The 12,705-nt window shown below is 38.6% G+C and overlaps 1 protein-coding gene and 1 long non-coding RNA gene across 4 annotated transcripts in view; one reads left to right on the top strand and one right to left on the bottom strand.

Annotated features, from left to right (window-relative positions):
- Positions 1–12,705, bottom strand: part of LOC140909329 (uncharacterized) — a 119,102-nt gene that overhangs the window by 27,740 nt on the left and 78,657 nt on the right. The window lies entirely within an intron of this gene.
- The window catches only part of LOC140909328 (visual pigment-like receptor peropsin), a 43,854-nt gene that overhangs the window by 23,162 nt on the left and 7,987 nt on the right, over positions 1–12,705 (top strand). The window contains exon 3 of the mRNA XM_073338371.1: positions 12,065–12,164. Within this exon, the coding sequence (XP_073194472.1) occupies positions 12,065–12,164 (100 nt within the window). The remainder of the gene's footprint in view (positions 1–12,064; positions 12,165–12,705) is intronic.

Consider the following 12,705-nt stretch of genomic DNA (forward strand, 5'->3'; position numbering starts at 1 on the left):
CACTAGCTGAGGGTCTGACCCATTGTCTCTTGTACTTTTTTTTTTAAACTTCTACAGCCATTGCTGATTCTGTGAGAGTCAATGAAGTTATGTATTTGATACTTACGAACTAAATAATTTGAAGGGTCTGTTTGGTTGCTTAGCAAATCTGAGTCTCTCCAGTGCTGCACCGATATTATTTCACATCACAAAGCTGATGATCTACCTACACGTCAGCGTAATCACAAGAGAGGTATGGGCTAGTACACTGGTTCCCAAACTTGTTCCACCGCTTGTGCAGGGAAAGCCCCTGGCGGGCCGGGCTGGTTTGGTTACTGGGCTAGCAATGTGCACACAGGTCGAGCAAACTAAAATGTCTAAATTCTATTACTAGCTCTGTCATGTCACATAATTTCTCAATTTCCATATCCCCATTTGTAAAAGGGTGGTAATACTTGCTTACCAGTCTCATTCCTATAATGCCTGTGTCTTTTCCTAACTGGTTACATTTAGTTTAGAAACCATCAGTTTGTTCAATATTTTCAGTTTCTTCAGTGCATCACTTGGACCTTGTCTCTAAAGAATTTAATCTATGATAATGTCTTCCAATCTCCTAAACTTGGGCGGGCCAGATCATCTCACTGATTTTTAAGCAGAACTTCCCATTAAAATTGAAAATCAATGTGATGATACTACCATTTGTTTTAGATCCTTCAGTAGTTCTTCACAATTGATTGTGCTAAATAATGTTGTCATCTTCCAATTTAGTAACCTCCCTGTTTACTCTTCCAATTCTGTAACAAATATATTCAATGACACCAGCCTTAGTAAGGCTGCTTGGTGCACCCCTTATTAACTGGCTTGCGTGTTGCAAATTGATAATTTATTTCACCTCTGTTTCTCTCTTAACCCAGGCCTCATGTATTCTGTAGGATATCTGTCCTAAAGTTAAATGTCCATTGTTGGGTTTCAGAGTGAATCCCCCCAGTTAAATAAAAAGGCAGTTACTTTATGTGGTGAGTTTTAAGTTACCAAAATTCTCCATTTATTTCAATGTAGAATCTATGCTAGCCAGCAGTATCAATGTAACAAAGGAGCTCCAAACAGCCATCCCATCCCTTCAGATTTATAGCTACATACCACATCCTTGCTTCGGCTGCTTGGAGCTGAGCTCGCACCTTTGCTATGCTGCGATCTCTTGTGGCTAGAAGCCACGTTAGCAGCTCAGCAGAAGAACCACCTCATGTAGAAGCCACATTAGCCAGCAGCCAGAAGTGACTCCTTGTCAAGTGACTGCACAGATGGCTTTCCTACAGCCAAAAATCAGCCCAGAGAACTGGTAGCTATGTGCTTTGCAGGCCGCAAAGTGGCAGTGGCAATCCCCATGGGTATGTGTGGTAGAGCCCATGAATAACCAGTGGTCTTTAGGAAAACTCACCTGACAAGTTTATAATCCTAGAGATCAGTATAAAGTAGCATTCTGAGGACTAAAAAACTAAATATATATATATTACTTTACTTTCACAAGAAAACTGTGTTTGTGTTGACATTTAAAGGATCCCATTATTGGGATTATGTAGGAACCAAAGGCAAGCCCTAATTTCCGTAGATATGCAAAAGGTACAGAAGGTTTTAAACCATCTGGATATGTTCTTTTTAAAAATCCTATAATAACAATAAATACAATGAACCATTGAAATGTATTATACAAGTTCCCAGGGGAAACTCCATAGTTCACGGTTTAATACTTAATTTCATAAAGTAATTCATAAAGGCTGGCTGTTGTAACACCATTCCACTCTGGCTCAGAAATATTTCCACTGTGTCTGGTTCAGAGGTGACAAGCTCCACCACCCACCATTTTCCTTGGTCCTAGGGCTCCATATAATTTTACTCTGATTTCATTCAAGGTATTTTATACTTTGCAAAGGCCAGGGTTACTTCTTTTTTGGGACTGTGAGTTCTTAAGTCAGATAGTTAAATAGCTGACTTAGCATTTACTTATATCAAGGAGACATGTCCCAGACATGTAGTAAGTGACTATAGTTCCTTTTGTCTGAATGAACACCATTTCACCAGCATTTTCCATTACTGAGGCAACTCAAAGAAAACACCTGTCAGAGTAAAATATGTGTAATACACAAGATTGCACTGCATGTCTAGTAGAGCTGGTCAATTCCCACAAAGCATTTTGAAAAAATATTCAGGGTTTCAGTGAAAACCCAAACACCAAAATGTTTTTGACAGCCAAAAGGTTTAAAAAAGGAAGCTTTCTGATTGCCAAATACTGGGGGAAAAACTTTTCAGTTTTTCAATGAAAATCTGAATATTTTTTTTCAAAAACAATTTTTTCCATGAAAATTTTGATTTTTCACCACAACCCCACTTTGAGGGAAAAGTTTCATATGAAAAAATTCAACCTGCAGTAGTTACTAGGTGTCATGTGCAGGTGGATAGTATTCTGAAGGCCCACTAGCCAATTTTTTTGGGAAAAAATTATGTGAATTTTTGCCAAAGAATTTCATATGATTTCACACCACTGAGATATCCGTTCCAATGAAGTTTATAAGATTTGAAAATAATATATGCTTCATTATCAATATTTCATCCAGCAGTGTTCCTTATTTTATGAGTGTATAATTGTTATTACATTTTGGGGGTAGTAAATACTTTCCCCCATTTTCAGAAAGATTTATTGTCTACAGTGTACTTACTGTCTACTTGGGAAAATACTGAAAGTAGGGACTGTATTTTTTCACACAACGCACAGTCAGTCTGTGGAACTCTTTGCCAGAGAATGTTGTGAAGGCCAAGACTATAACAAGGTTCAAAAAAGAACTAGATAAGTTCATGGAGGATAGGTCCATCAATGGCTATTTGCCAGGATGGGCAGGGATGGTGTCCCTAGCCTCTGTTTGCCAGAAGCTGGGAATTGGCAAAGGGGATGAATCAGTTGATGATTACCTGTTCTGTTCATTCCTTCTGGGGCACCTGGCATTGGCCAGTGTCAGAAGACAGGATACTGGGCTAGATGGACCTTTGGTCTGACCCAGTATGGCCGCTCTTATGTTCTTATGCTTTTGTTATTCCACTGATATCAAGGTGTTTCTAAATGGCAATTTGATTATTCTGTATATCTTTCATTGTGTGAAAGTGATATTATTCTTGGCTGTGTGAAGTTCAAATTGTTCACAGTTCTATGGGGAGGGTGTAGAGAATAGCATTTTGATATTAAGTAATTTTGTGTATGTGTGTTGTAATGTTGTTCTCAGGAATCACTGGATGGCACTATCTCAAATAAATTTACAAAATAAATTTGACTATATCAGAGTTATGTTTTTTTAAAATGCTTATTGTTGGCTGTGGTGCAGCTTTTTCTAGCTGCTGAACAGATAACCAGTAAAGTGTGTTCTGCCTTACTTTCAAAGGATATTGTTTCTTTAGGTGTAACTGTTGCCAACAGTTATACTTATGTGATCAAACAAAAAATAATGGTGTAAAACATTCTGGGTACGCATATGGGAGAGAGAGAGAGATGTGAGAAATGTGTAATGGTTTAGTAAGGTGAGCACAGATCTGGGAACCAAGAACTTCTGGGCACATCCAGTTGTGCTCACTGGGACAAGATAATCAGGCCCGTGAGTTCAAACACAAGTTCTGATACTGACATACTCTATATTTGTTAAATTTATACGTGTGTATTTAGACATTGCATGGTGCATCACAATGTGTACAAGATCGTTGCCCTCCAGTGTAAAGCTAAACAAGGCTAATCATTAACCCAGGTGAAGTTAAGTACTATGTAATTTCCCCTGAATTGAATGGTGGTCAGTCTCAAGTCCAGGACGTTTACCCTTTCTTGCAAGGGACTTGAGTGGAGAATATTCCTTTCTGAAGAATATTCCTTTCCTTTAGCAGAATAGGGATTGAGCTAATGTACTTTATCTATGCACTCCCCTTCGTCTTATCCCAGCTGCTGGACAGAAGTAACTTAGTGATTACTGTAACTGTAACACTAGAGTCGGTGGATACCGACCACTGTCATGTGATAGGGTAATTAACTTTGTGTAACCCTGACCCATGTTAGGTGACTGATGCCAGGAAATAAAGATGTCTCTGTGACCAGGGCATGCCCTTTTTGCAGCCACATACCAATATCTCAGTAATGCAGGAAAAGGTTCCCCCGTGCTTCCTATTCTGCTCATGAGATTTAGCCTTGGATGTCTACTCACAGTTTTCCACACCTATACTATGTAGGATCAAGCCCATAGAATGCTTTTATCTAATACAGAACATACTTTTCAAATACTTGCCATATTTGTAACTTTAAGAGTACTGAACACATTTTCTTCAAATGCGGGGTTGGTTTGGTTTGGTTTTTTTCAGTTCTTACTGAGATCAAGGGAAATTTGAAGAAAATCAGTTCAGTCATTTTAATGTTATGTGTATTTAAAATGATGATGTTCTGGGACCAATTTGACCCCATGCACTTACATGGGTATATACCAGATTATGCACAAGTAATTAAATGAAGGAACTGCAATACCAATAGCCATGAGTCAACCTTTATCTTAAAAGTCCTGATTCTGATCTCAGTTAAACCAGCGTAAATCTAGAATAACTTCATTCAAATCAGTAGAGTCCTAATTAATATAAATAAGAAGATCAGAATCTGCTCTATGTCTGTTGTTAATTATATTTTTATACACACCAGATGACATTTGATGACTGGTAACTACTAGTATACAATGTGAAACTTTTCTGTTTTTCTTTTTCTCTAGAAAATACTAACAAATTAAATGGAACAAGTATTTAGGCATGATTAAGACTGCACATTTCAGAGCTTCGATATCAGTGAATATTGTGGATAATTGAACAGCTTTATTTCTAACCCATTGCATGTATACATTACAATAATGTCTTTAATTTTTTGATCACTCCATTAATCTTAGATGTGTGTATCTAAGGTTGTAGAAAACATTGTACAATATCATATTGTATTATTTTGGAAATAGTGTGTGGTCACAGAATTTAAGACTGTACTGTATTGCAATACATGCAATGGGAGAGACTTATGGTGGTTTGTCCAACCTTGAATTTTGCATTTCTCTACTATAGAGTGTTTAACCGTGCATCCTCAGTACTGCATTAATATAATCTTTTTTGCATTTAATAATACTGAATGTTTTTTTACATTCCATGGGCAGAAGGATCCATTAACCTGATGAATACAAAATGTAGAGTACAACTTGTTCTCACGTAATGATTTAAACTTGGTTTACTATTAAACTAAGTGTTTTTGGTTTAGAGACCCTTAATGTATTGGATTATTGTCTGACCTCTAAATGGGGCTGCCCTTGACAACCACTCAGACATTTCAGCTAGTACAGAATGCAACCACCCAGATTAGCAATGTTGTGGGCATGGAGGAAGTCACAGAGACTGTAGTGGTTTCTAATTCATTTCCAAGTGCAGTTCAAGTTGATGGTTTGGATCGTGTACCTTGGGACCTCTTCTGTTTGACCTGACAGTTGAAATGAGCTATGTTGCTTAAACTGATACACTCTTGGAGAATTGGTATGAGGGCGAGGAGAAGGTTGTTTTTATTGGATAGGAATGTAATTTACTTCCCCACTAGGTGCAAAAAAACAGAATTTGCTGATGTTTAGGGAATACTCTGAGGACTCTCTCTCTTACCTTAGTCTTTTCTGGTGAAGTGGTTTGAATAGGGAGTGTTTAAAGTTTTCTCCTTTTTTTTCTGGGTTGGGAATTCTGTTATTTTTTATTTACATGATTTGAATTTGGAGTCATTTTTTGTTTGCATTTTTAAATGTTATTTCTGAGGACTAGATTGTCTCAGGCTTAATATATACAGTGGAAAAATAACCTCTGTCACTTGGTTAGTTTTTTCTTGTTAGATTCATCATATTAACTAGAGGACAACAACAGGATGGCTTAGTCTATGGAGAAGCACATGCAGTTTAGGAAGCAACCATAGATTCATAGAATCAGATTTGTGTCCTCTGTCTTGAGCAGTCAGCAATGAGGAGACTAGTGTTTCAGCCTAAATTGATACACAATAGCTACTTTAGCAATCTGTTTTCATACCATTCTATCTCTGTTAATCTAGGATTAGAACCACTGGGACATACTCTTCTCTCACAGTGATGTCAATAAAGAATAGCTCCGCTGAAGCCACTAGGGCTACAGCAGTATAACAGAGAGGCTAATCCAGTCCATTGCTAAAACTTGTTGGTGCATGGGAGATTCCTGACACTTCCTACCTTAGAGCAAAGCTTACGAAACTAATTTGACACATTATGAGCTTTACACATAGTGAGTTTTAAATAGCGTACTGTGAACATAATGAGATTTAAACTAAGGCATGAGAAGTAGAAAGCAGAACAAGGATGACATTTTCCTTTTGTTCATGTCTCAGCTTGTAGGCAACCAGTAAAGATAATAAGCAGATTCTGTCAATATCTAAATGGCAGAAGGAACAGCTTTGGTGTAGTCCTGAAAGAAAAGCTTTTAAACTGGCTAATTTCCTTGCTCGTTAAGAAATATTAGCATAAAATCTGGTTGACTCAAAATTAAAATCAGACAAACTTCCTGATGTTGTCTTTATTAATTTGAGGTGAGGGATTTGCAGTTATTGGATTCTCCTCTCAACACTAGGAATCACTAATTGGGTAGCATTAGGGTTCAGATCACCAGTGGTCCTTTGGTCACATTATGAGGACCACTACCCTACACTGAAATAACAGAAAATGTTATGATCATAGAAGGAAAGAATGGGCTGGAGGTAGAAGAAGAGAAAAAGAGAATAAAGAAACAGCTGAAGGTGGAAAGCATGAAAAAATACACAAAAATTTTTGATTAGAGACATTTAATTTATTCTCCTACATATTTTAGTATTTCCTTAGCTGATGGGCCAAATTATCTTTAAATTTGGAGAAGAAATGGATTACTTTATTCTCAGTACTTATATTAGTATTTCTAGCTATCAACTCAAGATACTGTGGTAAGATAATTAGTATTTTCTGGGTTGCTAGCTACTTTGGATTCTGTAGATCTGTCTCTGTTACTACCTATGATCTATGCTATCTTTTTCGGAGTAGAGGTGGCTGAGAAAGGTCTTTCTCAGAAAGGTCTTTCTGTTGGCCATTGTGGCAAGTCTCTGGATCGCATGGGCTATAACTAGTGTTGGGCCTTTTATCCTCAAGAGACACCTCCTACTTACTCTTCCTCTCCTTGCACTGGAGTAGATATCTAGGGCTCGATTTTGATCTCAGTAATGCAATTGTAAATCTGGAATAACTGTAGCAGAATCCATATACTTGTTCTGAATAAATATGGGTGTAACTGAGATCAGGATCTAACTCTTAGATCATACAATTATAGAAGCTAGAGATTGGAAAGAGCTATTAGGACATCTTCCCCCTAGTGCAGAAGGATCCCCTCTTGTATCCTTATTAATATTTTTCCTGTCTTAATTTCATTCTGCTACTCTTTATACTACCTTGTTTTACCAGCTTAAATGTTTTGTCTGTTTTCTTCATGTATAAGCCTCTCCCTTGTTTGTAAATCTGAAGGATAGTCCACTGGTTAAGGCACTGGCCTATGACTTGAGAGACCTGGGTTTGAGTCCCTGCTTTACCACACGTCCTGTGTGACTTTGGACAAGTCACTTAGTCTCAGTTCCCCATCTGTAAAAGTGGGGGGATACACGTGTTAAAGACTGTGAGAAACTCAGATATGGTAATGGAAGCTATATAAGTACCTAAAATGGAAAGAACTATGCAGAGCATGTTGCAACTCGGCTCTGTCTGTGAAGCTCTCAGCTCCCTGCATGCCCAGCACCGCAGATGTTGACAGCAAATTCCTGAGAGAGGAATGAGAATGAAGAGACAGCAACTGGAGTAAATCCACAGAAGAGAGCAGCTGAGGGGCCAACAGTAAATTCACTGAAAGGAAGGGGGAGTGAAGAATAGGGAGAGAGAAACCCGAGTTGACCTTGACCTTGATTTTATAAAGAAGGGAAGGAACAATACCCCTAGAGCTAACCAACAGTTAACACCTGCAGCTGGGAGTGAGCCAGGCAGGAGCAGAAAAGGCTAAAGCTGGCTAAGCTAGTGGGCTTGACAGCTCCTTAGTGCTAAGCATAGTGCTTTAATTAATCCCCTTTCTCTTTTAACCCATAACCAAAGAGCAAATATTGTATTTTCATTGATAAAGAATATAGATAGAAACAATGTACAGCTACTGCAGTATGCAAATTGCAAAATGTATGTTGTTTTCTGTAATATAACCATCCAATTTTGACCGTCTGCTACCCATTTGGGAAGTCACATTTGGGGCTCCACCTTGCCTCTTGTGAGGCTGAGCCATGCTAAGGATGGTTAGGCGTACAAGGCAGGTGCTCCACCCGAGGGGAGGGCACTGAGGACATTATGATTTTAACCCTGGTGTTTAGGTACTTGAGACATATGTTGGTATTTTTCCAAGATAAATCTTAGAATGCTATTTATTGTCCCTGCTTCCACCCACTAGCCTTTTGTAGCCTTTCTCTGTCCTGTTTATGGTTTCAGCTCCTCTGAATTTGATATCCTCTTGGGATCTCATTCATGGGCTGTTTAATCCCTCTTCTAGGCCATTAATGAAGACATTAAGATCTGCCCAATACAATTTCTGCAGTACCACACTAAGCACCTCCTTGGACCTCAGTGCTTTGCAATTTGTCATTACTTATTGTTTTTGGTCCTGCTGCCTGTTTTTGGTCCACATGAAGTGTGTGTCTGTCCAAGCTGAGCTGAATTAATTTTGAGAGGAAGGCTGCATGAGACACTACATCAGACACTATCAAATACTGTCCCCAATTCAAATACCATAAACCACATATGGGGCTTATAAAATAAAATCTCTGGGGCTGTAACAGATTCAAAGATGAATAGGAGGGGTATTACATAAGGTGCCAAAGTCAGAAGGCAAAATGCATAAATAAGCATCTTTTATGCTAATACAGGGTCCAAACCAAAACTGATGAGAATCAACTGGGGAGTCTTGCCATTGACTTCAGTGGGCTTTGGATCAGGTTCATAGATTCCCTTATTATCCAATGCACCTTGTGTAGTCCTCTATACCTTTGCAAGTCAGAATGGTAGCATTTTATACCCACTCTGTTCATGTTTAAATATCTACACGTGGTATGCAGCCATGGAGAACCAGGTCTCCCTAAACTGCTGTTGGAAGGAGACTAGTCTGGTGTAACTTAAATGCTGAGGTGCTGAAGAAGGTGATATTTGAAGAAAGATAGTGATTACTTACTAGCTATACATTTGTTTGATAAGTGTTGTGCTGTTTCCTTGTTTATAATTAGAAATGGTTGGAAAACCAAATTTCTGTTCTGCAGGAAATTCTGAAGTGACATTTTTTGCAGTTCCAAATCCGAATGAAAAATCAAAATTTAAAATTTTTCCTGTTGAAGAGAAATTTTGAAAATTTCAATTGAGAAAAATTGAAGTGTTTTATTTTGATAAGGTAAAAATGTTTTGTTTGATTAATGTCAAAGCGCTATATATACTAGGATATAATGCTAAACATTAAATAGAATATTAAATTATAACATGTTTTAATATAAAAGTCAAAATGAAATCAATCAAAATGATAAAGGTGAAAAAAAAAATTCCGCATTATCAAAACCACCAATTTAGTTGAAATTGACACACTCCCATGAAAAAGGAAAAGGAGGACTTGTAGCACCTTAGAGACTAACAAATTTATTTGAGCATAAGCTTTTGTGAGCTACAGCTTACTTCATCCCGAAAGCTTATGCTCAAAGAAATTTGTTAGTCTCTAAGGTGCCACAAGTCCTCCTTTTCTTTTTGCGGACACAGACTAACGCGGCTGCTACTCTGATTCCCATGAAACATTTCAATTTAATCGAACAGCATTTTCTGATGGAAAGATGTTTCACTGAAAATGTTTCAACTAACTCTACTTATGATGATACAGTATTTCGTTTTAAATCAAAATGACTAGTCTCATTTGCCTGCCATTTTTTTTTGTGCGCTCCATTGGTAGATTGAGTTGATCAGGAAATACAATTGTCCCTCAGTGAGAAATGACGTTGGCACATCTACTAAGGATGGGGAAATGAGGATGAGAGAATAACAGTTGTCATCTTTGGAGGCAATTGTCATATCCTGAGCCGACACATGACAACTTCAGTGGAGCTGTACTAGTTTACATCCACTGAGGATCCAGCCCTAGTCCTTTATATGTATTTTTATTATTACTGCTTTTTAGGCTTTTGTTCAGATTTTTCACCGTTCTCATGGTTCCTGAAACACTGTTCAGTTCTAAACAATAACTCGTACTATTTTTTAAGCTTACGACTGTGTGGATTTACAGCAGTCCTTGCACATGTTGTTATCTCAATTTGTGCAGTACGGCTATAGCACATAGTAGAGCAGAGGCTATTTGCTTCCATAAGCTTAATGAAGTGTATAGTGCATTTGCATTTCCAGGTGTTTAACTAATCCTGAGAGACAACAGGACAAATTCAGCCAAATGCAACCTGGAGAAAGCATATGCTGCATCCATGGAAATCATTGGGTCATATTCTTTTGTGACATATACATTGGTTTTGGTTACACATCAGGTGTAAGCTGATCATAAATCTGACAGACGTGGCCATGTAAGTGCCATAATAGTGCATCTTGCACTGATTTACTATTCAGGGATTCTGCAAAATGAATGTAGAGAAAGCACAAGGGGGCTTGTTGCAGGAGAAGGGTGTAAGATACAGCGTACCACACCTACTTTAATTTATATTCACCTCATTCACAATGTCCTCAGGCCAAATTCGGGCATGAGTTCAATGAGAGTGGTGCCATTATGTGAGGACTGAATATATTTTGCCAGAATAATGAACTGGTTTAAGTTGCAGGGTTTTTATTTATATAACCATTGAATACCAAATTCTTGCAAGTTACAGTGTGGAGCCACTTACATCAGTTTTCCTACTCAATTTAATGTGAAACTTATACCTCCAAGTGACCCTCTAGCTCTGTGTTTGCATCTGATTCCAAGCTTTTGAAAATTAGACTAAGCCTGCAAAGATTTTATCCAGATCACCTCCCAGTCACACAGTATTCACTAGCAGCTGGCTACATCCATCTTTGCTACATTCAGCAGGTACTTCTTCCTTATAGCCATGAATTAACCTAGTTGAATTGTAACCATTCTGTGTATAGACTGCTAGTGCGGCCATTGACTTCACTGGCATGCTACACAGGCAAAAGGGTCTATGCAGGCATACCTGTGTGGATCAGATTCCAGGATCAGGGCCTGAGTCAGTTTTACCATACCAGTAACAAATATGACTAGCATTGTTCAAAGATAAATAATTTGGCTGATTTGGGTTTGGACGTTTTAAAAATCTTTTTTTCCACCCAGCTAAGTTGATTGCATGCTTGCATGCTTCCTATTGCTACTGCCACCTTAACCTAAACTTCATGTGTTCAGTTTACATATTTGTCTCTATATAATGAGGATTGTTGCATCCTATCCCCTTTCTCCTGTGCAGTCTTTTTTCTCTTTCATTCCGTAACTTTGTATTTTGGGGGGATGTATTTCAGCAGGTGTTTGCTTGTTTGTTTTACATTCACATTACCCACATGACACACCGTATCTAGTTTTTCAGTGTCTAATTGTTCAGTGATCACAGAGATTGGGGGGAGACATAGCTCAGTGGTTTGAGCATTGGCCTGCTAAACCCAGGGTTGTGAGTTCAATCCTTGAGGGGGCCATTTGGGGGAAAAATTGGAGATTGGTCCTGCTTTGAGCAGGGAGTTGGACTAGATGACCTCCTGAGGTCCCTTCCAACCCTGATATTCTATGATTCTATGGTAAAGACCCCTGACATTTTATATTTCACTGGCATTTGGGCTTTTGGAAAAACTTTCAGGAACATTAATATAAAACCACTGGAGCATTCCCAACAGTTCCCCTCAATCCAACCCCCTTGTCATTCTGTAGTTTGGTTGCGGGAACAAACCCCCTTTTTTATTTGTTTTTGCAGATTGATGGATTTCTGACACTTCTGTTTGGCCTGGCTAGCATTAATACCCTTACAGTGATCAGTGTGACTCGCTACATAAAGGGCTGCCATCCAGACAGAGGTAAGGGCTTCAACCACACATTTGAAGAAATTAAAAATAGCGCTGGTTTCTGACTCTGCCTTCAGTTACCTTGGTGAAAAACAAGAATAACTCCCCTGAAGTCAATGGGGTAACATGGTGGCCAATGGACAAGGGGGGGAATCAAAATCAGGCCCAATAATTTCTGTTGGAAATCTGCTTCCATCAAACATTTTCAGATTAACCCAAATAAGAGCAGGGTTATTCTTGGCACATTTGCTTCACTGTGGGTAGAATTCAACCCCGTGCAGAGGGCCAACACTAAGCTTATGTATCACTTAAGTCCCTCAAAATAGAGTGTAAATGGCACTTAAGTGGTGCACATGTCCATTGTCCCTCTGCAAAGAGGTGAATTTCATCTTGTATTAAATGAAGTTTAGGACAGTTGCCAGCCATTAATAGACCTGGCTTGGGACACTTTCCTCCACAAATGCCTTTTTGTTCTCAGTGGTGTTTTGCCTGCTCACAGCAGGCATTGTGAATAGGGTTAGGTGTCACCTGGGACACTGAAATCTACTGATCT

This window comes from Lepidochelys kempii, chromosome 3, assembly GCF_965140285.1.
Source record: "Lepidochelys kempii isolate rLepKem1 chromosome 3, rLepKem1.hap1, whole genome shotgun sequence".
Lineage (NCBI taxonomy): Eukaryota > Metazoa > Chordata > Testudines > Cheloniidae > Lepidochelys > Lepidochelys kempii.